The sequence below is a fragment of the Eschrichtius robustus genome, chromosome 9 (genome assembly GCF_028021215.1).
Source record: "Eschrichtius robustus isolate mEscRob2 chromosome 9, mEscRob2.pri, whole genome shotgun sequence".
NCBI lineage: Eukaryota > Metazoa > Chordata > Mammalia > Artiodactyla > Eschrichtiidae > Eschrichtius > Eschrichtius robustus.
The window spans coordinates 16511645-16535520 of record NC_090832.1 but is presented as its reverse complement, the minus strand read 5'-3'; the positions used below and the strand labels follow the sequence as shown (position 1 = coordinate 16535520).

At 50.8% G+C, this 23876-nt stretch overlaps 1 protein-coding gene across 1 annotated transcript; it reads right to left on the bottom strand.

Annotated features, from left to right (window-relative positions):
- Positions 1-433: 433 nt before the first annotated feature.
- On the bottom strand, positions 434-22027 carry ZC3H12D (zinc finger CCCH-type containing 12D). Its single transcript, XM_068551496.1, has 5 exons — positions 21723-22027; positions 10151-10290; positions 5409-5643; positions 2245-2351; positions 434-1134 (listed from the first exon to the last, which is right to left on the bottom strand). The coding sequence occupies exons 1-5, from the start codon at positions 22025-22027 to the stop codon at positions 434-436; spliced, it is 1488 nt and encodes a 495-aa protein (XP_068407597.1).
- Positions 22028-23876: the final 1849 nt, after the last annotated feature.

The window sequence follows — 23876 nt, the reverse complement described above, 5'->3', positions numbered from 1 at the left end:
ATTATGTGGCGTGTGTCTCTCTTCCACTCTATTTCGGGTGTCACCCACTAAATTGATCTTGGGACCCACTTGTGGCCCCCAGTCGCAGCTGGACCAAAACAGCCATGGAGCGTTCTGGACGAACCCTTGGAGCCCTAGTGGGCCTTTGTAGTCTTCAGGCACGAGAAATCACTCCCTCTACGGAAGGCAACCTTATTCTGCAGAACATGGACCTCCAGCAGCAGCCCCTGTGTGGTCAGGGAAGGTCACCAAGTGCCACCGTGGGCACCGCAGAGGGTGAGGAAGCTGGCCTCCTCCAGGGGACGGACCATCTTTAAAGGAAAGTGGGCTCCACAGGGTGGGCCAGCCCAGGTGCAGGCTGACCACGGCCACCAGCCCGGTGGGGTCGCAAGGCAAGACAGGGACATCTCATGCGGTGGCCTCGACGAGCTCCTCAGGGCTTCCCCACGGGCGCCCCGGACCTTTGGAATCTCTGGATGAGGAGCACGAGCCTGGCGATGTCGGAGAGCTCGGGGAACAGGGCCATGACGCTGTCCACGTGGTGGGGCGGGAAGGTGCTGCAGAGCACGGTGCGCGCCCTGGCGCGCGAGTCCGCCTCGGGGCCGGCAGCCTGGGGCACGGACCCCAAAGCCCCCCCGGGGGCGTCTTCATCCCAACGCGACCCCACCCAGGCCGAGCGGCCCGGGAGCCAGCCGGCCCCTGGAGGAAGGGCCCACGGGTCGGCGGGCTGCCGGCGCGGGGGGCGCCGGTCACTCTGCGGGGCGCCGGGGCGGTACCCACCCCGTAGGCCCGGCGGGCTCCGGGGGCTCTGGAGGCCGGGCGGCGCTGGCGGGGACGGCGCGGGGCCGGGCGCCACCCACTCGGGACAGGGCGGCCTGGGCGCGCGGCCGCAGCCGGGGCCCCGAGGGGGCGCCCGGAGGGGCCCCGGGTCGTCGCTGAGGACGAGCCGCGAGAAGCCGCCTCCGAGAGTCGCCACGTCGGCCGCCCGCGCGCTCCCCCGCTGCGCCTCCTCGCCGCCCGCGCCCCGCCAGGCCAGCGTTTGCGCGCGGAGCTCATCGGCCACGGCCAGCTGCGCGTGGTGCGGCCTCTCCGGGTGGTAGAACTTGCACTTGATGCCGTAGGTGCATTTCTTGCCTGGAAGGGGCGGGCAGGGGGGAGAGGGCTCCTGGTGAGAGATCTTGGGTGGGGAGGCCCGGTGTGGTCCGGGCAGTGCCCGCCCCGCGTGGCCTTTCTCGTTGGAGATTCCTCCGGGAAGGCCCCCGGGCCTGCTGCAGACTTGTCAGGTTTGGGGCGGGACGAGGTGGGGAGAAGTGCCCTGGGGCGCAGACAGGACGAATGAGGGTGCAGCACCCTACTCCTCGTGGTATTTTCCACTGGACACGGTACCCCAGTGTTACCCACCCAGCGCAGGGGGAGTGTTGTCTGGAAGTTCCCATGACCAGGGACTGAGACCAATCCACTTCCCCAGAGACGCTGTGGATCGGGCCAACCTAGTGGCGGGGGGTTGGGAGTGGGTGCTCATGACATAGGATTGTGCCTCCAGTGCTGACTCAGTTTCCCCCATTGTCCACATCCCTTGTGCTAATCATTGCCCTCCCCTTACAGACTGTTTTAACAGAGGTGATCAAATAATTTATCATCCAAACCAGGGCCCTTCTGAGAGTGGAAGGGAGCAGGATGGGCCACCTGAATGTGTGTGTGATCACCTTAATTCTAACAAGAAATGACTCTGAATATCACTTACGGCATCTTAAACTTCTATAGGCACAATAAACGAGGCCTGGGGACCTTAAATAACTTGCCCAAAGCAAGCTAGTGACAGAGCTGGCTAGAAGGCTGGTGTCCCTGGAGGGCTCTGGGATAGAATCCTTAATTCTTAATGGATAGCACCAACCGAAGTCCCTAAGGGTAGGTAGGGGTTTAGGTAAGACTGTGGGGCAGGATGTGGGCACAGGGTGCCAGGGGAGGGGCTGAGAAAGGAGCGCATGGGGTGCACACAGCATCCCTGCTCCCTGGATGTGGCTTTGCTGTGTGTGACCCCTGCATCCAGCCCTCACAAACCGCATGCAACAGGGGTCCAGGATGGCGGTTCATCATTACAATAACCCTGTCAGGAAACTGCCATCCAGAGAGGTTAAGTTACCTCCCCAGGGTCACACAGCTGATTAAGGGCAGAACACGGGCTAGAACCCAGCCAGCGCTTCTGACCTGAACAGGGCCCACTAGGCGTGGGGCGCTACCCACCATAGGGGCAGTGTTGCCAGGACGGCTCTGGAGGCTTTGGCTTCCTGCTCAGGAAGTTGCTCAGGGTGGGTCCCCGACGGCCCAGGGGGTCATCAGGAGGCATGAACCTGGAAAACAAGCACAGGGGAGTGACTGCAAGGCCCACAGAGACTCGCCGCTGGCCCTGTGCGGGGAGTGAGCCAAGCCGCCTGGGAAGGGAAGGGCAGCACCAGGACTCCTTCCGTCCAGGACTCTTTCTCCCACCCAGGGGTTGTCACAGCGTGTTAGAGCAGCACAACCTTCCTCCACACTGACCCGCACAGAGCACAGCACTGACACATCCCAGGACAGCAGCCCCTGGGCCTTGTCCAGGTTTTTCTCCTGCTGAGTCAGCAATGCCAGAATCACTTAGCAACTCCTGGAAACATGCAGGCTCCGGGCTTCACACCAGACCTGCTTAATCAGAACCTCAAGTTGTTCAGGAATCTGCATTTTAACAACTTCCCAGGTCATTTTTATCCACTAAAGTTGAAGCATAATTGCACTAGGTCTCCCCTGGGACCTAGTCTGAAAGCGACTCTAAGCTGCATTCCAATGTCCTCAACAGAAGGCTGGAGACCTCCAGGGGGCCCGGGGGGGGCTCTCTGGTCCTGGGAGCTCCATTTCTCCTGTGTTGCCCCACAGCTCTGGGCCTCTCAGGTTGGGGATGAAAATTAACAAGAGTTCAAACCGCCAGCTGGTGGGTCAGGGAAGAAGTGGATCCGGGTGCAGCCTGCACACAGGTGCGGCGGCACACACAGCCCCCCAGGCTCAGTGCAGGCTCCACCCTCCTCCGCAAACCATGGGCGGGGGTCACTTTGTCACTCCCTGACACCACCCTGCCGGCCGCCTGCCCCTTCCCTTCCCTGGCATTGGTCTGAGGAGGAAGGGAATGCATCCTCGATGCCCGCAGCTCAAAAGGGAAAACAACGTTCCTCAGAAGGAAAACTCCCTCCTTCAGCACAATCCACTTTTCATATGAATACTTTTGTTCCCAGGAGGCACTTCCAGGTCATACAAAGGTTCCACTAGAGAGGGGTGGATTCTAATCGGGGGCTTGTTTTTATGGGCTGGTTTCCCCCTTAACGTGAAGGGTCACGCTGGGGTCCCACCGTGCAGACCACATCCACCAGGCCGGCCCGAGCTGGGTGATCCCTGGTCCCGCGTAGCCTCCGTGGCTCCGATCCCAGCTACGCAGCCGGCTTCTCAGAGTTGGGCCCCGACCAAGAATCTGGGGAGCCACCCACTGCAGTTATTAAAAGTTCCCAAAGGCTTCACCTCCTGCTCTTTCCCGGGCCTCACGGCCGGGAGCTGGGCCAAGAGGGCCCTATGGACGTGCCCTGGGCACGGGGCGAGCGTCCTTGCCCACAGGCAGGCGGCAGGCTCTGCCCTCTGGCAGTCGGGGGACCTTCGGGCAGGCCCTGAGCAGAGGCCAGTGTGTCAAGAGGACTTGGCCTGGACCCCAGGCTGTCACCAGGTCAGAGGCGGCCACAATCCGTCAGACCTCAGTGAGGATTTTCTGGATCCGATGGTGCCAGCCTTGCCAGATTCCTCCGGGCCCGAGCCAGAGAGAGGGAGCCACCAGCCTTGCCAGATTCCTCCGGGCCCGAGCCAGAGAGAGGGAGCCACCAGCCTTGCCAGATTCCTCCGGGCCCGAGCCAGAGAGAGGGAGCCACCAGTCTTGCGAATGTGGAAATGACCATGGGGGATACTGCGGGGTAGCTGCTGTGACCATGCGCCCTGGGGCTTAGGAGGGTGCCTCTGCCTCCTTGCCTGTGGGCCAAGGGGTAGTGGGGGCAGCAGTACCCCCTGGAGGCACATGTCCTGGCCTGGCCTGAGGATAACCGCTACCTCTAGGGGTACAGTCCTCTCTGGTCCTCACGACCGTCTCAGAGGTAAGTGTGACTAATCCAAGGGCAGATTATTCAAGGTGAAGGACATTCAGCCCAGTGAGGTTGAGAGCTTTCCTCTCCACACACAGCCAGTAAATGGCAGAACCTCAGTTTGAAACCTCATCTACTGCTTCTGTGTGTGTGGTAGCTCTTTCCACCATACACACAGCCCCACAGGCTCCAGGGTCAGGAGCTGGTCCGCCGTGTGCAGGTGGCCTGATATAGCGGCCACGTGGCCTCTCTCTCCCCATCTTCCCTACCCCGGGGCTGCAGCCATTTACACTCACTCACTCAGTAACCTACAACCAGTCATTGGGTGCCTATAATGCGCCAGGCTGGCTGGAGCTGTGGCAGATAAGACACATACAGTCCCTGCCCTCATGGAGTTGGGGAGCTTGTCCCAAACCGCATTCCTAAAAGCCAGTGAGAGAGCCCAGAATGAGGACCGAGCTATCACGCCTGGAACGGAAATTGGAATGGGAGTGACGTCCCAGCCTGCTGTGCCCTCCCCATCTTGTCCCACCCTGTGACCATGCCCACCTTGCCAGGCTCTTCAGCATGCCTGAGGACGCCTGCAGTGGACCAGCCATCACGTCCTCCCCACCTCAGCTCCGTCTAGCTCCTCCCTCACCCAGCACCTGCTAACTGGTCTGTGCTTTGTGACCCTGACTTTGTCCTCCTTCCACTGTAGCTGGTTGGTCCAGGGGGGACCTGACCCAGGAGAAACACCCTAGGGGACAGATGAACCAACCAGATTCTCTTGAAAGTGTCAACCAAGACGTATTAAGACAGAGACAGTTCCAAGACCTTTACAGCCCCAAAGAAAAGGTGATGTCGCCCACTCCCATCCGTAATTCAAAACTTTGAAAAAAAACAGACAGAAGCATAAAATAAGTGAAAGGGAGTGCAACAAAGTTCAGGTTCACCCCATGATGACAGTTCCAGCGCTCTTATTTGAACTGTTAAATTCTTCGAAAATAAAAACAAAAGCAAGGTCCCCCCAAGGCCATGTCAGGCAGCTGGGTGCTGGCTCAGCTGGATGTGGGCATGGGAACAGAAAGGTCACAGGACAGTTGGGACAAAACAGTCCCGTGGGGGAAATCTGGTCACGAAAGAGAGGAGACAGAGAGGGCCACCCGGGGAAGGGGCACGGGCGGCCCGGGGCTGGGGGGCTCGGAGCCTGTGACTAACCCCGCGGGGCCCCGTCACCGCCCCGCCCCCTACCCGCCCCGGGACCCCGCGGACCACACGCACCGGTCATTGACGAAGGAGAACATGAGCAGCCTCTGCTCGATGAACCACTTCCACTCGGGGTTCTCGCTCTGCAGGTCGCGGTAGTTGTCGTTGGAGACGATGACCCCGTCCTGCTCGTAGGCCACCTTCACGATGTAGCGGTCGTCGTAGCAGACCACGCGCTTGCCGCTCACCTTGCGGGACGGCGTGTACACCAGCACCGCCTGCCTCTCCAGCTCCTCCAGCACGTGCTGCTCTGGGGGCCGCAGGGCGGGGACCGCATGAGGCGCTTTCTCGGACGGACTCTCTACTCCCAGAGCCATCCTAAAATCCGGAGCAGCCCCGGCAGCTCAGGGCTCCTCTCTGGTCAGCGCGCCCCTCCCACCCGTCCCCGTCCCCGCTACGCCTCCCTCCCCCTACTCCTCCTTCCCCTACACCCCTCCCCCTCTCCCCCCTCCCCCTCTCCCCTACGGCCCAGCCCAGCAGGCGAAGAGCAGGGTGGTCTCGAGAGGAATCTGCCAGCAGCCTGGGGTCAAGTGCGCTCTTGGCTTCTGTCCTGCCTGCGTCATGACAGGAGTCGCGAGGATGGTGCCCAGCCAGGGAGACACACTTTGGAAGAGTGAAGCCACAGCTCTCGTCCTTGTGATGGTTACCTGCCCCGTGCCCCTACCACGGTAGACACAGAGGCCTTCTTCTGGAGAAAGACACCCCTGTTTTAACTAGAATCCTGGCACTTAGGAATTACTAGGAGCCCTGCATCCACCTGGAAGAGTGCCGCCGGGGTCCTTAGCAGAGAACCACTGACCCCCTCCCATGACACAGGAGTCTGCTGGGACACCTTCAGGACGGAGCAGCCCACAACTGACAGCTCTGAGGGACACAAGAATGTCACGCAGAGAGGCCGGGATTAGGAATCTGCAGCCTGCATTCCGGTCTTAGCTCCAGCTCTCGGGTTTTTCACCCCTCTCCGAACATCAGGTTTCGCACTTAGAAGATGAGGAAGATGACTCCTACACCTGCCTCACAGCATCTGTGGGGCGAGCCCCCAAGAAGCCTGGGAGGAGGGAGTGTGTCCCCGGAGCTGCAGATGTTACAGGGTCTCTTAACAGGAGCTAAAATCTGCATCCCGGGACGGCCTACTCTTTGATCGTAGTTTTGCCTTTGGAGACAAAAGAATTCCCTTCCGCAGGAAACAGTTACTCCACATGTGGAAGATTATTAGCATATTTGTCCCTCATGTCTCAGTCCTTTCCTATATGACATGGTTCCCAAACTTTTTAAAAGTGCATAATGCATGTATGGTACAAAGAATCATTTTTTTAAAACGCCATGTGTGTGGTGATCATTTTGTAATGTATAAAAATATCGAATTGAGACAGGAAGGAAGGGGGCAGGGCACAACCATTGAAAGAATGACACAACCATTAAGAAGAACAGGATACGACAAAAACTGGTTAGAACCTACTAGGCGCAAGATGGCAGAAGTTTAGACTTCCCTAGACCTTGAGCCTCATTATACCCTTATTGCAATGCATTAGCTAAATGACACTATGACAGGCACCATGACAGTTCCAAGGCTAACCATAAAAGGCCAAAAAGCAGGGGTGCCCCAATTCCTAGAAACCCCTGCCCCTTCTCCAAGACAGAATATTCCTCCCACTCGTTAGCCCAGCCCATGAAAACTAACCACTCCATATTGCAGGGCCGGCTCTTACCCTCTGAGATGGCCCACACTCTGTCTATGGAGTGTGTAGCTCTCTAAATAAACCTGCTTTCACTTTACTATGGTTCACTCTAGAATTCTTTGCTGCCCAAAACCAAGGACCCTCACTTGGTAGTCTGTCCCAGGGACTCATTCAAGACCTGGGACATGACTATCCTCTTGGGCCCCATTTTTCCTGCAACAGAATCACTATGTTGTACATCTGAAATTAACACAATACTGTAAGTCAATTATACTTCAATTTAAAATTATAATTCATTAGTTAAATGCCGTGTGTGCAGCACTCCCTTTGAGAAACAGAACACGGCCTGTGCTTTGAAGTCCCCATTGCCCCTCGAAGTTTGCATCTCCCTCCATTCCCTTTAAGATAACCCAATTTTGAGAACTTTGTGTTTATAATTCCCTTGCTTTTATTTTTTTAAATGCATATATATGTACCCTTCAAAAGGACAATTCCCAATGTGATTATGAGCCTCCAGACTTTACACAAATGGAATCATCTTGCACATATTCTTGGGCAACTTCTTTCCTCGTTGAACATTGTGTGCGTGAGGTTTGGCCATGTCATGACTGTCAGTTTTGCACAGAAGTCTCCTGGTACAGAAGGACAAGGGTTTCTCTAGGGTCTGTCTTAAGGAGTGATATTGCTGAGTTGTAGGGAAAGGCACCTTACAAGGTAGTGCTGCATTATTTTCCAAAGTAGTTATATCAAGTTACTACCCAACACAGCGTCTAAGGCAACCTTGCCAGCACTTGGCATTTGCAGGTTTTTAAATTTTTCCCAATCTGGTGGGTGTAAAGTGGCCTCTTGTTGTGATTTTATTTTGCATTTCTCTGGGTACTAATATAACTGAGCATCTCTTCATATGTTTATTGGCCATTTGTGTTTTCTCTTCTGTCAAAGGCCTATTCATGCCTTAGCACATTTTTCTATATATTTGTCCTTTGCCTTGGTCTTATTAATTTGGATAAGTTCCCTATAAATTCCAACAGGAATCCTTCATCAGGGATATGTGATATATGGCCTCTCCCAGGTTGAGGCTTGTCTTTTCGTTTTCTTGTTTTTGTGGTATCCGTTAATGAACGGAAGTTTTATTGTAATGTAGGCAAATTTATGACTCTTTCCGCTGTCTCTCTGCATTTGTTGTGGCTTGTTTAAAAATTCTTCCCTACCCCAAAGTGAATTCCCTACTCTTTACCCATTATGTATCGCACAATATATATTGCACAATATTGCACAGCTGTTGAAAGCCACCATTCTCCATGTTCAGACCATAAAGAATAATCTGGGACAACTGGTCCATGATGAACACAAGTGTTCGTCCCCCCTCCTTCTCATAATCCCACTGAAAGAGAAGGGAAGCAGTACAGAAGGGGTAGGGAATCCATAAACACATTAAAAATGGGTTTGGAGACAGCAGCAAACCCAGGATTTTGACAAATTTTAGGAAGACAGAAAGCAGGTAGGGTCAGAGACTTCCCTGGCGGTCCAATGGTTAAGACTCCATGCTTCCAATGCAGAGGGTTCGGGTTTGATCCCTGGTCGGTGAACTAAGATCCCACATGCCATGTGGCAAAAAAAAAAAAAAAAAAAAAAATGCAAGAAAGCAGCTAGGATCATATTGATCCTACAGTACAAAGGGAACCACAGCCCAGAATGTGCATGGAGGCTGAAGAGGAGGTGGAGCCGTTCCCTGCAAAGTCCCAGCGCTCTCCAGCAGGAGTGGCGAGTCAGCAGAAGTCGGATTATTAACTGAAGGGCTACCATGGGGCAGCTGCATCCACCCTATCACTGTATGGGAAGTGAAGATATAACTAGGAAGGAGGAGGTTCCCAAGTGGCCTTTGACCTCCTAAAGTAAAACCATCATCCTCGTGGCACTGGAACGTGTGGTGGGCAGAGGCGTCCAGCTGCCTGCCTGCCTGCTCTGCACAGGGTGTGCTGAAGTGACCTCTCCTTCTCAGCACATGCAATGGTCAGCCCTACCTTTTAGGGAAAGATCCAAATACCAGGAGAGGAAGCCCATGGCAACTGCACAGGTATGTATTTAACCAATCTGGTTCTTTGTTCACAAGTAAACACTGACAAGCAAAGGATCACCAGACTTTTGAGAAGAAGATTTAACAGCACACAGAGAGAGAAAGAGAGAGATGAACAAAGAGAACTGACCCCAGAAAAAAATAAATATGATTCATGGAACTTCAGAGAACTTTTTAAAAGTCTGTATTAGTATAGGAATAGTCAAGAAGATACCGTATCTGTAAAACAAGAATAGCGTTTTACTTAAAAAATAGAATCAGAAAGAGAAGAAGAAGCAATTGGTAACCACTGATAGAACTGAAAAAAAAACCAACAACTTTTGGTTAAAAGGCTGGAAGAAAAAAGTCAATGAAACCCGCCAGGATCACGAAGAGGTTGGCCCCAACATTGCTGACTTGGCTGAGATGATACCAACAATGGCTCAGCATGTGACTTCTTCTTATAAGAAAGTCAAACAAACAAAAACCCCTGTTTATTTAAACCACCTGTTCTATTATTTGTAGCTGAAAATATTCCTAGCTGATATAAGAATTAAAAATAAAGAATTCCCTGGGTCTCGGTTTCCTTTGTTGTTTTTTTTTTAAATGAAGAGATTGAACTAGATATTCAGTTAATAAATATCACTGGACCGAATGGATGCCTCTTTCAGTTCCTGTATTCTACTAGGCGTGGGATGCAGACCCAATCTTTCTGCAAGTGTTAAAAGTTATAAGATACTATTATTTTTGGAACTTAATCTTTCACACTAAAAGACTAAATACTTTGTTTATTTATCTATCAACAACTATTTATTGGGCACCTGCTATATGCCAGCTGTTACGCTAGGTGACAGGGCTCTGGCAGGGAACACTCATAGTCAGTGCTTTCATGGAGCTCATAGTCCAGTGAGGAAGACAGACATTATCAAACAAAGGTAAGCAGATAATTGACTGTAATTTTCAGGAGTACTATGGAGGAAAGGTGTACAGTACCTCTTGAGAATGTACCTGCTCCAGCATACCTCTAATCGGGGTATCAGATCTTGGTGGTTCTTTCCTCCAGGAGGGGACAAAAACTTTGATGTAGGTGTGTCCTCTGTCCCTGAACCAGTCCACAGCCAGCTGGATTCCCCGGCAAGAGAAGGCTTCTTTATTTCCATGACTACAATGAGAAAACAAAGACATCTGCAGAGAAACAGGAAGGGTTCCTCAAGAGTGATTTTTCCTGGGAATAGCCTGGATCATAGTCTCATAATCAAAGGGAATCAGGCAAATCTGCATTTTGAAAATAGGTCATTCTTTGCACAAAATATATCCCTTAAATGGAACCAATTAGCTTGTGATAATATGTAGAGGGTCTCGGGCTCCAAGGGGAGTGCATTCCAAGGATTAATGGACAAGATCCTCTTATTAACTGAAGCTAATATGGATCAAGAGAGGGTTGTCAATGTGATATTGGTCTTTGCAAGTCCAAGTAAGGAGGCCAATGTGCCCCACAAATTCCACTGTAATCATCCATCAATGGAGGCAGGAAGGAAGGAGTAGTGTGAGAGGAGGCTCAAGACCAGGCAGGGGGACTTCCCTGGTGGTCCAGTGGCTAAGACTCCGTGCTCCCAATGCAGGGGGCCCAGGTTCGATCCCTGGTCAGGGAACTGGATCCCACATGTTGCAACTAAGGATCCCACATGTCGCAGCGAAGATCTCGCATGCTGCAATTAAGAGCCAGAGCAGCCAAATACATAAAGAGAATAAATAAATATTAAAAAAAAAAAAAAAAGACCAGGCAGGGTCTTAGGAGCTAGAAGATCTGTCTAGCCCCTAAGAAGAATGAGAAGCCGTAGAAGGATTTTAGGATTTTAAGACTGGGGGTATATGTGATGTGATGAGATGTGATCTGATGTATGTTTCAGAGTTCAACCTAGCAGCACAGAGGACAATAAGTTGGAAGGATCCAGAGTAGGGGGGACACCAGTTAAGAAGCAGTTGTAGTCATCAAAGCAAAACCTGATGGTGACCTGGACCCAGCTGGTGGTGGTGAACAGTAGGTGAACTTGAGAGATAGTTAGAAGGTAGTATCTCCAGAATGCGGTGATTGACTGGGTACAGGGGTGATAGGGAAAAAGGCATTGAGGAGGCTTCTGCCTTGTATAAGGAGATGGAGGGCTCCCTGAGACAGACCCTGTTTGGGAGGAAGACAGGATTTAGAGAAAAAGATCCTGAGTTTGGTCGTGGACACATGGTGAGTTGGGAGGAGCCTTGGTGACCTCTAAGTGGAAATATTAAATAAACTTTTATTAAGGGTGTTGATACATATTGCTAAATTATCTTATGGAGAGATTGTACCAACTCACATTCCCACCAGTGGTGTATTAGAGTACTGCGTCATTTCAACAGTTTGGTAATTTTATTGGCAAATAATGAAATCTTGCTTTAATTTGCATTTTTTGATTACTGATGAGATTGAACGTTAAAAAAAATATGTTCATTAGCTATTGTTTTTTCTCTGTGAATTTTCTATTCATGTTCTTTGCTTATTTTTCTATTGTGTATCTTTGGGGATGTCTGTTTTTTCTTTTACTTGTAAAAACATTTACCTATTAATGATATTAAGCTGTTGTCATATTATTGCCAATGTTTTTTCTAGTTTTGTTGGACATGTAATTTTACAATTCTTGATATGCAGAAGTTTCAGATTTTTACATATTTAAGTGTACCAATCTTTTTCTTTGCAGTTTCTTTTTTTTTTAACTAAGTTTAGAACATTATTACTGATTCAAGGATATGATAATCAACTTTGTTTTCTTTAGTTTTATGACTGTTTTTCATATTTATCTTTTTAGTACTTTAGAATTTGTTTTGTGGTAGAATGTAACATGCAGCTCTAAGCAATTTTTTTCTTTCAAAGTAGATAGTTGGTTTCTGTACACAATTGATTGAATAACCCAATTTCTTTCCCATTGACTGGTGGCCCTTTCTTCATCTTATATTACTTTCTTATGTAGTCAAGGGTCTATCTCTGGGGCATTTCTTCTCCAATGGTTTGTGGTTTTTGTTCTCAAGTAATACATTGTTTTAATTATTACAGCAATAATACTACTTTTATATCTTCTTTTCCTACAGTTAATACCCCTTATTTCTAATTCAGCATTTTTAGTTAGACTAGGATTTTTTTTAGAAGAGTATTTAATAAAAATGGTAATAGTAAAAAAAAAAACACAAAAAATAAAAGAAGCCACCTGCCAATGCAGGTGACACAGGTTTGATCCCTGGCTCGGGAAGATCCCACATACCGCGGAGCAACTAAGCCTGTGCACCACAACTACTGAGCCTGTGCTCTAGAGCCCGTGAGCCACAACTACTGAGCCCACGTGCCACAACTACTGAAGCCCGTGCGCCTAGAGCCTGCGCTCTGCAATAAGAGAAGCCCCCGCTCTCTGCAACTAGAGACAGCTCGCGCGCGCAGCAACGAAGACCCAATACAGACAAAAACGAAAACAAATAAATAAATAAATTTATTTAAAAAAAAAAATCAATGAGGCCGTCTGTGGTAAAAAGGAAGAGGAAATGGAAAGCTAGTCCCTTTGGCAGAAGTTGCAAAACAAGGAGACGGAGGGAGAATGAGGAGCTACTCACAGAGTGCTTACCCTGCCCCCCAGGCCCGCCCCACCCGCTGAGCCACGAGGGGACGGGAGGGCTGGAAACACCGCGGTGGCTGTGAACAGGAGGCTGAAGACTTGTCTCTCAGCACAGCCTGAGCCTGTCACAAGCCTCTCAGAGAAATCCTGGTTTCAGCGGGTGCAGTCTCCTGCAGGGCTGCAGGGCTGCCGTGGAGGAAAGTGGCGGATAGGTGAACCGGAAGCGACACCCCTGGATCCCTTGCTTCCCCAGGCCTGGAGGATTTTGCGCAGCCTGGACATGGACAGCACTTTAAGCCAGCATGGTTCCCCAAAAGGCCAAATGGGACCAATGACCCTCTCTGTAGACCATTCCGGAAGCCAGGCCAGCCCATTCCTCTGCAGAGGAGCCCAGTGAGGGTCCCAGGCCGCTCTCCCAGACAACACCAGGTCTCAAAAGCCTCCAGATGCCATTTGGGAGAGGAGCAGTGGAAGGGAGAGGAAACACGAAGCCTGAATCCTCCAGAAGACAGAAGACGCTGAGCTGTCACAGACGGGCAAGTGTAAAGTTTGCTCCTTCCCACTACCTAAAAGGTGGCGAAGAGATTTCATCTATCATAGAAAATAAGGCCTGTGTTCTGTGCACATTGCAGCAGCGATGTGAACATCTGATGATACCCACACTCCCACCCCGCCCCCGAGCACGGGTATCTCTTGGCCGCAGCAAAGTCTGCCCACAGTCCGTTCTCAAGAAAACATATCGTTGCCACAATTCTTTTAAAATTTGTTTCTCTGGCGTGCCCTGTGGCATGCGGGATGCAGGATCTCAGTTCCCGGACCAGGGATAGAACCCGGGCCCCCTGCATTGCAAGCGTGGAGTCTTAACCACTAGACCACCAGGGAAGTCCCTAAAATTTGTTTCTTGATTGCTCTCTTTTCTTTGACCACCTATCTGTCTTTAACTGTTCAAAAGCCAGCTTTCCATCCCTGATGCCTCCGATGGGTGTGTGACTTGGGGCGGGGTTGGGGGGTGACAGGTTCCAGCGACTCTGGACGCAGGTGGAGGGGAGGCGGTTGGAGGTGCAGAGATTCAGGAAGAGAAGAGCTGAGGAACGGGGCCACCATCAGCTTCATGCAGCAGAAACTGGCCCCACGGCCTCTCGGGTACGAGACTCCAAGATGGCAGACCCACAACCAAGAGGCTCCAAAGGACAGATGCGTACCCCCCAGACCAGTGGAAGATGGAGGGAGTGTACATCTGCCCATCAGCGCAGCCGGTATCTTCCCTCTCTCCCTCAGAGGTGCCCTCTCTTCCAGCCTGAATTCCAGGCACAAAGAGGTCGGGGCCTGGCCCTGAGAACCCCTAAGTTGGTCTCTCTGCAATGGAGGATTTTTCATTCAGGTCCACCATTTTGCACACACTCTACCCCAGCCTCATGAGCCTTCTGGTCTCTAGAAATGGGAAGATTATCTAAGTTCAGTCCTTGCCATGTCTCTTTGTACCAACCTCAAAACCCCATCATGGCTGCCCTAGTCCTGGCCACAGAAAGCCCTGAGCAATGGCAGGGTTGATGCCACAAGCAGGGGTCACCTCCTCACCACGTGGGGCTCTGTTTCTAGGAGACGGCAGAGCTCTCAGTCAGGTAATAAAGCTCAGCAGTCACCCTGGAAGCCCACACCCCACATACAAATGGGAAGTACGTTAGCCAGAGGCACCCCTTCCCCTGGGCTTCTCCTCCACTCGCTCAGCATCCAGCTGTGAACATCTCCGTCAGCAGGGCGCTGTGCTGGGGCCTGGGGAGCAGTGAACGAGGCAGACCTCACCCCAGCTTCTTGGAGCTCATTCTTAACAGAGTCCTGTGTATCTGACCACTTTGCACATGTGCCTAATTTAATCATTGCAAGAAGCCCTTGAGGAAGTGACCTTGGCCCCATTTCACCCTTGAGGAAACTAAAGCAAAGCCATGTGCTGGCTCGCTGATCTCGCAGCAGATCTCAGAGCCTAATCCGTTGGGCTGCAAACTCTTCCTTCCCATCTCCATTTATTCCTGCCCCTCTCCAGTCTCTGCTCCTGGGATCCAGACAGCAGCTTCTTCGGAGCAAAAATTACCACCTGTCCACAACACTGTAAATCAACTGTGCTCCAATCAAAATTGTAAAAAAAATTACCAGCTGTTAAAATGCTCGAGCTGGGGGAGGGACCATAGCGCTTATTAACAGCCACTGAGAACCAGTTTATCAGGCAGCGAGCTGAGCGCCAGGCCCTGGGAAAAGGAAACAGGAGCGGTAGGATTTGAACAAAGGGAGGTGGTAACGGAAGTGGGTAGGTACCTAAGGCAAATTCTGCCTGCCTGACGAATGTCAGCCTGGGCAGCCGCCATCAGCGCGTAGCCATTTACACTAACTGACAATCTAAGTGGACACCCCTGTATCACTAACTGTTGCCCAAGAAGTCTCTGCAGAAACCAGCAGACAGTCTTATGAAGAGCGAGGCGGTGGTTTGGGGGTGGGACGAAAGGAAAGACAAGCGGTGATTCCTTTGGGGTGTGAGATGTAAAGGCCCAACACTGATTGATGCTGTTTCTTATTTGGGGTTAAACTGCAAACACTCTGAACCGGAAGTTTCCAGTCCTTCCACCAAGAGATCTCCCCAGCTCAGGTCGGCGGGGAGATAGGGGGTGACCTCTGAGAGAGGGTGCTCCCTCATCTCATAAAAGGAGAAATGGGTGCAGACTTAGGTAGGAAGCCAAGGCCATCGTTGGCTGGAGTCCATTCAGAGGCTGAGAAGCAGGCTGGACCCCCGGCCCAAGAGTGTGCCCCCTACACCCACTGAGAGGGGCCTGATGAAAACCTCCCGTTGCCAGCCTCAGCTCTCTCATCACTGGAGATTTGTTTCTCCAGAATACATCAGATTCTGTTAAGGTTTTTAAGAGTTTAAAAAGGTAAACAACAACAAGTCAAACAAAAAACCCTGTACACCCCCAAATGAGGAAACACTCAGATGAAACCCTTGTCAAGGCCAGTAAGAGGATGTGAAATTATCGGGTGGTTTTTCCCCAGGCTGAAAGCCTTCAACTCACTCCTTTCCTAAATTTGCCTACAGAACATACACCACTGGTCTTGTCAGTACATGTGTGTATTTGTGAGTTTGCCAGGCAAGAAAATGTTGGCAAGAGTTGGCAGCGAGAAACAACATTCTTCCCAAACACCACGGTGCAGCTGGTCACATGCTTTCAACAAAAGTCACCTTTTTAAAACCATCTAGACGTTTTTCTTAAGGCCAAGCGACTCCAGTGCTCAGCTCACAGCTTCCTCTCTCCTGCACATACACACATGCACGTACACGTACGCACACACCCCTGAAGGTGTAGGGACTGTGCCTGAAAATCCGTCTCTGTGCTGCTGGTCAAGCAGAGCCACCATTCAATGCACATGTGACCTTCTGAGGGTTCCCAGCAGGCTGGCAGCTGCAGGAGGGGAATCCTGGCCCCTGGTGAGGGAGAGGGGTCTAGCGTGTCCTGTCTGCAGTGGGCACGTCTGGAGCTCATCGTGCCTGGGGAGGCACAGGCAGGCTCTGGCCCCGGAACAAAAGTCTATGGGGTCAGGGTCTCCCGATCTGAGACCAAAGATACACGGAATTAGCAGCCCGAAGATACACGGTGCTGGGGAAATGGAAAGAGCACTGAATCCGGAGCCTGGCACTTATTGCTCTGGGACCTTTGGCAAGTTACTTACTCTCTCTGAACCTCTGCAGAAGAAGAGACATTCCTTTATAAGAAGAATGCATTTATTTCTTTCACACATGCATAAAATAATCACCCTGAATCCTAGAATGTTAGAGATGAAAAACTACATAAGATTATTATTATTCAGTCCAACCTCTTAACTGTATAAACAGGGCTCAGAAAAGTCAGGTGACTCTATTTACAATAGCCAGGTCATGGAAGCAACCTAAATGCCCATCGACAGGCGAATGGATAAAGAAGATGTGGTACATATATACAATGGAATATTACTCAGCCATATAAAGGAACGAAATTGGGTCATTTGTAGAGACGTGGATGGACCTAGAGACTGTCATACAGAGTGAAGTAAGTCAGAAAGAGAGAAACAAATATCGTATAGTAACGCATACATGTGGAACCTAGAAAAATGGTACAGATGAACCGGTCTGCATGGCAGAAATAGAGACACAGATGTAGAGAACAAACGTATGGACACCAAGGGGGGAAAGCGGGGCGAGGGGTGTAGTGGGATGAGCTGGGAGATTGGGATTGACATGTATACACTGATGTGTATAAAACATATAACTAATAAGAACCTGCTGTATAAAAAAATTTAATTTAATTTTAAAAAAAATTTTTTTAAAAGGTCAGGTGACTCACGCGGAGATCACACAGTAGGTAAGCTGAGGAGCTACAGCTGTACCGTCTATTATGTAGACACTCACCACATGTGGCTATTTACACTTCAAGTTAATTCAAAAGAAATAAAATTGGAAATTCAGCTCCTCTGCCACACCAGCCACGTTTCCAGTGCTTGGCAGCCCCACGTAGCAAGCGGCCACCATATGGACCACCATAATGCGGGTAAAGAACTTTCCACCCTCACAGGGAGCTGCTCTATTGGGCAGCCCTAGGCTAGAGGTCAGAACTCAGATCTTTGGACTCTAAGCCCTATGTTCTGTCCCCTGCTTCTGACCTCCCTAGCTTCCTACGTGAAATACAAGGATTTCAGCAAAACTACGGACAAGCATGAGGTCCGCTTCCCAGGTCCCCATTTACACGCCTGCCACTGCAACTTAGAATTCACATTGAAGTTGACCCACCACTTAGGAAATGATAAATGAAGCCATTGCTCCTGCTTGTAAGAACCAAATAGACTCCTTTTGTCGTTACAGCGAGGAGATGGGAGGTTTTGGGAATTGGGTGGTACGGTCCTTTTGAAATGACTTGAACAGGATGTGTGCTCCGAACAAATACATTCCCACTTATTTTAAAAAGCAGTTGGCCAGTGACCCTCACTGCCGATCTCCAGAGAACAGCCACCCCAGGCCTACTGGGTTCAGCCACTACAAATAGACTTGGGCTACACATTCTGAGGCTCTGGGGAGAGGAGCCCATGGAAATTTCTAGAGTGATGGCATGGTCAGAGCGCAAGGATGGAGGCCAGGGTCTGATGGAGCCAGTGTTGACCTTGGCCAAGCCCATCTAGGCCCTTCCTGTGCTTTTTCCTCTCTCAACTCAGATGGTCAGAGGCAAGGACAGATGACCCCCTCTCACATTCTCTGTGCTAATGGAGAGGCTTAGCACCCTCCCGTAAAGCATGACATTATCTATAACTGCTCATTCTACATCAGTGGTTCTTTACATTTTGGGGATCACAGACCTTCTGAGTAGCTATTGGAAGCTGTGGATCTTCTCCCAAGGGAACCAATATATGTATACAGGTTCCACTTTTTGTAAATCATTTCAGGCCACTGCTGGCTTTGAAGATGGAAGGGGCTATGAGCCAAGGAAGGCAGGTGGTCTCCAGAAGCTGGAAAAGGCAATAAAACATATCATCCCCTAGAGCTTCCAGAAAGGAACACAGCTCTGCCGACACCTTGATTTTAACCCAGGGAGACCCAGGCCAGACTTCTGACCTCCAGAACTACAAGACAATACATCTGTGTTGTTTTAAGTCACTACATTTGTGTGGTAATTTTGATATAGCAGCAATAGAAACTAATACAGATTTTTTTGGTCTTTAAAGATCCACTGAAACACAACTTCCCAAAGATAATGAGAAAAAAAAACATGGCTGAAAAGTCAGGCTCTTGTTCTCTGTGAGCAAAGGCAGACACAGTCCCAGGCTCCAGGGGACAAAGCCACGGTCGGCAGGTCGGCAAGAGGCACCCAATAGGATGCTGCTGCCAACAGAAGACACGCTTCTCACCTGCTCAGGGCAGAAAGGACACGCATCCCACCTGTCTCAGGCTCCTCCCCACTCCTTCCAGGACCAGACGGCACAGGAAGCAGCAGCATTTTCAGAAACAGAGAATGGCAATGCCTGCGATACTACAAAACCTCAGCGAAGGAGAGTTTTCAGAAACCATGTTTCTGAGGTTGACTGAGTTTTGAGGTCAGCAGATAACACGTAGACACCGTGCTGGGTTTCAATCATCCGGCCCCTCTAAAGGTGCGTCCCACACTGGGAGGGACTGTATCCTTTACACACGAGGATCTGGCAGAGCCTGAGGTCAGGGGTCCTCCTGAAACTCTGGTTGGAGGACACGGGAGGTGTTATTGTAGGAGAAGGAGCGGGGGTGGAGCTGAACATCAGACCCCAACTCTCTCCCAGACGTGCCTTTGAACAAATTAAGTCCCACCATCAGGAAGCTGTGAAATTTCTCTTTTTGTTCCCCACTAAGGGGATGCAGGGGGCCAGGGGAGGGGATGTCTGTGTGTATGTGCATATATGTACGTACACACCCTGAGAACACACACAACTACATGTGTCCTAGGTATCTGAGGTGGTTTTTAGGCAGCACAAGTCTGAAAGAATTAATGTTCTGACACATTCTTCTTAATAAGCCTGAGAGATGGTTTCCATTTGTAACCCACAGACTAATTACAATCGTAGGAGGTGAGGGCCGGGTGGGACTAAATGGATTTACCCAGAACACGTCTAGGTCATGTGCAAATAGAGGACGTGGTTTAAATGTGAATTCCAAGCAGCAACAGAGACTTTCATCAAAAGAAAATCCTCCACCACCACCCTATTGTAGCCATTCCTAAAAAACGTCTGGTCCCTAGGGCCTCCCTGGTGGTCCAGCGGCTAAGACTCTGCGCTCCTAGTGCAGATCACTAGTCGGGGAACTAGATCCCACATGCCACAACTGGGAGTTGGCAGACCGCAACTAAGAAGATCCCACACGCCAGAACACACGCGGCAAAGAAGATCCTGCGTGCCGCAGCTGAGACCTAGTGCAGCCAAATAAATAGTAAAAAAAAAAAAAAAAGTCTGGTCCCCAAAGAGAGAATGCTTTCCTGTAGCACCTGAAGTACTTGTTTTACCCTGCAGCCATTCTGCTCTTTTGATCTGGAATCGGAGAGCTCATATAATCTTAGGACTGGAAAGGTCTTCGATTTAAGCAATATCATCTTACTTTAAATGTAAGCCAGAGTCTTCCTTGGTGGTCCAGTGGTTAAGATTTTGCCTTCCAATGCAGGGCGTGCGGGTTCGATCCCTGGTAAGGGAGCTAAGATCTCACATGCCTCACAGCCAAAAAACCAAAACGTAAAACAGAAGGAATATTGTAACAAATTCAATAAAGACTTTAAAAATGGTCCATATCGAAAAAATCTTTACGTGTAACCCACATCTTTCTACTGATGTCCAGAGGAAGAGATGCCTCATCCAGACCAGGCAGAGGCCAGGCCCCCTCTCAGAACCCAGCAGACTTTCTTCCTAGGACGCTCAGAACCTACTGGATTCTTAAAAATCCCTTTAACTCCCCCAGAGATCTTGAATTAAGCAGGATTTCAGAGTCTCACCTATCTGGTGCCTACACAGAGCATGTGTGAGATTGCTTTAGAGACTGAAGGACCAGCTCCTAGGCCCCAGGGAAAAGGCAGGGCTCCATTGCCTATTGACATAATCAAGCCCAGGGAGACTTGGCTGGCTAAAACTTGAATGAACGCTTGAATGAACTTGTCCTACACACCAAGCAGGGCATATTGGAACTGCCCCCAAGCCTGGGCCGTCTTGAGCTAACCTTTCCACACTTCTGTCCTGCAGTGCCCAATCCAAAGTGAGCCACGGACTTCCCTGGTGGCGCAGTGGTTAAGACGCCACGCCCCTACTGCAAAGGGGGCCAGGTTCGATCCCTGGTCAGGGAACTAGATCCCACATGCATGCCGCAACTAAGGAGCCCACCTGCTGCAACTAAGACCCGGTGCGACCAAATAATAAATAAATAATTTTTTTTTTTTAATTTAAAAACAAACAAACAAAAAAAGCGAGCCCAAATTTTCAGGGAAAACCACTCGGCCTGTCAGCCAAAGAAAACCCTGTTGACACATTCGGCGCCGATAACACTGCTCTTCTCCATCCACCGTGGCTCAGCTTTTGGAAAGGGATGTGCATCTATTTGTAGTTGTGAGTGACCGACTTCCTATGGCTCTGCCCTTTGCTGGGCTGCAGCTAAGCCAAACAGTAGAATAATGTGCTTGTTTGGTCAAAGCCTCCTCCGTGCCCAGTGGGGAGTGTGGGTGAGGCTGCAGAGCTTCTCTCTCAGCTGAACTTGGCCTCTCCAGGAAAGATGAGGCGGGGCGCGAAGGTCTCATCACCGAAACACACAGAGATGCCAATACACCAGTATAACACGGCCTCTGCAGCTCAGGGGCCACAAGCACACCTCCCGCACCCAGCTAGGGAGCCACTCCGCCAGCAGGGCCGCCACCAGCACGGCTCACAACCCCCAGCAGAGGGCTTCCAGCACGGTTCAAGTATTACGTTTTCCCATCTGCTTCTCATAACCTTGAGAGAAGTAGAAGAGTTCTCTCTTGACCTGGGTCACAGAGGAGGAAACTTGAGAGACCCCGGCTTTCCCAGAGTCACACAGCTGGTCAAGGACAGACTCCAGACAGGAAGCCGTGTTCACCAAGGCCCAGCTCTAGGCTCCTCCCCGATTATCCCTGAGTTAGTACCATAAAAGCTGCCGTTTGTTGAACACTTACTTTGTGTCAGCACTGCCCTAGGCATTTCTGTGCAGCTCCAGTTCTTACAATTACCTTCTACGGAGGCTGTAGACCAACGTTACAGGTGGAGGAAGTGAGGCCCAGAGGGGTTAACTGACTTAGTGAAGGCCACACAGCTACTGAGGGATGGAATGGGGATTCCAAGCCCCATCCATGGGCTCCAAAGCTCCTCGGACCGACCCACCGGGAAGAGGGGCAGTTCTCCCCACCCGCAGCTAGGGGACGAAGAAAGCTACCTCATTGCCACGTTGCTGCCATCGATCACTATGGGTCGCAAGGAACTGGCTGGGCCTCCTCTGTCCTCTTCCGGGTCCGCCCCCAGCCCGCGCTGGGCAGAGTCGGGGGTCCCACAGGAGCCCCTGGGAATGAGCAGGGGCGCGGCGCTGCCCTCGTGGGCGCTGGGCCGGCTGCCCGTCTGGATCAGCTCCTGCAGCACGTCGTTGACCAGGGCGTCCTCGCCCAGCTTGCCCAGCACCCTGACCACATCCTCCCGGCCGTAGCCCAGCTTCTGGAAGAACTCCATCTTGCTCGAGCGCTCCATGCTGTGCCAGCTGGGCCCCCGCGAGGGTCCTGCCGCCGGCCTCCTCCCGGCAGAGCCCTACCGGCATGAGCTAGAGAGAAAAGGCATCCATCAGGTGTTTCCTGGGCAGAGGAGGTGAATTATGTGTGCTCTCTCCCCCCGCTTCTCTGTCAGGAAGTCACGTCGGGGCCTGGTCCCCTGAGGGGTCTCAGTGGCTCAGTGTGGTTGAGGGGCTGAGATGCAATCACGGTGCCTGTACTAGTGGCTCTCCCAGGCCTTCACCCCACTCCTGGTGCCCACGAGGGGGCCAGAGGGACCCAGAGCAGCTGAGCGGGCCACCCAGCCCTGGGGACATTTGTGCACAGGCCAAGGAAATGTTTTTGAGGCTCTGCTATGGCTGAATTGTTTCCCTCACCAAATTCATATGTTGAAGCCCATCCCCCAGCCCCTCAGTATGTGACTATTTGGAGACAGGGTCTTTAAAGAGGTGATTACGGTAAAAGGAGGTCAGTGGAGTGGGCCCTAATCCAATAAGACTGGTGTCCATATAAGAAGAGGAGATTTGGACACAGTTGGGTACAGAGGGAAGGCCATGCGAAAGCACAGGGGAAAAAAGGCCATCTACCAGCTAAGGAGAGAGGCCTCAGAAGAAACCAGCCCCACTGACACTGTGATCTCAGGCTTCTGGCCACCTGAACTGCACGGAGGTGATGATAATAATAATAATAATAATAATAATAATAAATTAAAATTTTTAAAATATACCTATAAAGTCATCCCTTGGTATTGGGGGTGGGGGGTAGGCTCCAGGACCCCTGCAGATACCAAATTCTGTGGATGCTCAAGTCCCTTATATAACGTGCCTTAGTATTTGCATACAACCTAAGCATATCCACCGGCGTAGTTTAAAGCCTCTCTAGATTACTTATAATACCTAATGCAATGTAAGGCCCTGTAAATAGTTGCCAGGGCGTGGGAAATTTAAGTTTTGCTTGAATGGCCCAGGTCTCAGGCTTTGGGAACTCTTTGAGTTTGGTTAGCTGTGCAGGGGGAACGGGGTTTAGCCACGACAGAGGAAGCAGCAGCAGGTGCAGATGCCCCCTTCCTCCGTGGGTCAGTCTTGCGCCTCAGCCAGGCCCCACCAGGCCAGGAAGGGGGACAGGTGGCGGGACAGCTTCTCCAGGGCCAAAGCAGGTGAGGGGCTCAGCCTTCCAGGGCCTGGGTCTGGGAAATTTCTGGGATTTTTTTTCGAATATTTTGAATCCACCATTGGTTGCATTCGAGGATATGGAGGGCCGATTGTATACATGTTATACATACATAAAATAAATACCAAGTCTGTGGTGTTTTGTCATGGCAGGTCTGGCAAACTAATACAGCTCCTTGGCTTAAAGAGGGGAAAACGCCCCTTGGTGAATTCTATTCCCAGAAACACAACGCTCTGACCTAAAGTCAGCTCTGTGCACTGGCACAGCTTTCCCTAGCAATTAACTCAGATCGTACTGAACCTCTACAATAGAAGGTCCTAACCCAAATTTGATCGTTTCCACTCAGCCATCACTGCCTGGCCTACACCTTTGGGGTAGTGTTGGGCAGTGGGCTGCAGCCTGACAGACGTTTACAAGAAAAAGATGACTCAGCCAAAGGGAACACTCTGGACAGACCGGGTCCCTCTCTCTTTTCTACTCACAGAGACCTACATCTTTCAAAAAACCTTTTAAAATATAGAAATAATCATGAAAATATATTGACTGTGAAAAATTGAAGTGATGTAGAAGTATAGCAAATAAAAAGATATAAAGTCTCTTCATACATACCCCAAATCCCACTTGTCTCTCCTGTCTCCTTCTAGAGTTTTTTCTGTGCATTT

Excerpts from the sequence above, each read along its gene's own strand:
- ZC3H12D (XM_068551496.1), bottom strand. The coding sequence starts at position 22,027 with ATGGAGCGCTCGAGCAAGATGGAGTTCTTCCAGAAGCTGGGCTACGGC. Across the intron at positions 10,291-21,722 it reads GGCAGCAACGTGGCAATGAG|TCATGGAAATAAAGAAGCCT; the intron begins GTAGCTTTCTTC and ends TTCTCATTGTAG. Across the intron at positions 5,644-10,150 it reads ATCTGATACCCCGATTAGAG|AGCAGCACGTGCTGGAGGAG; the intron begins GTATGCTGGAGC and ends TGCGGCCCCCAG.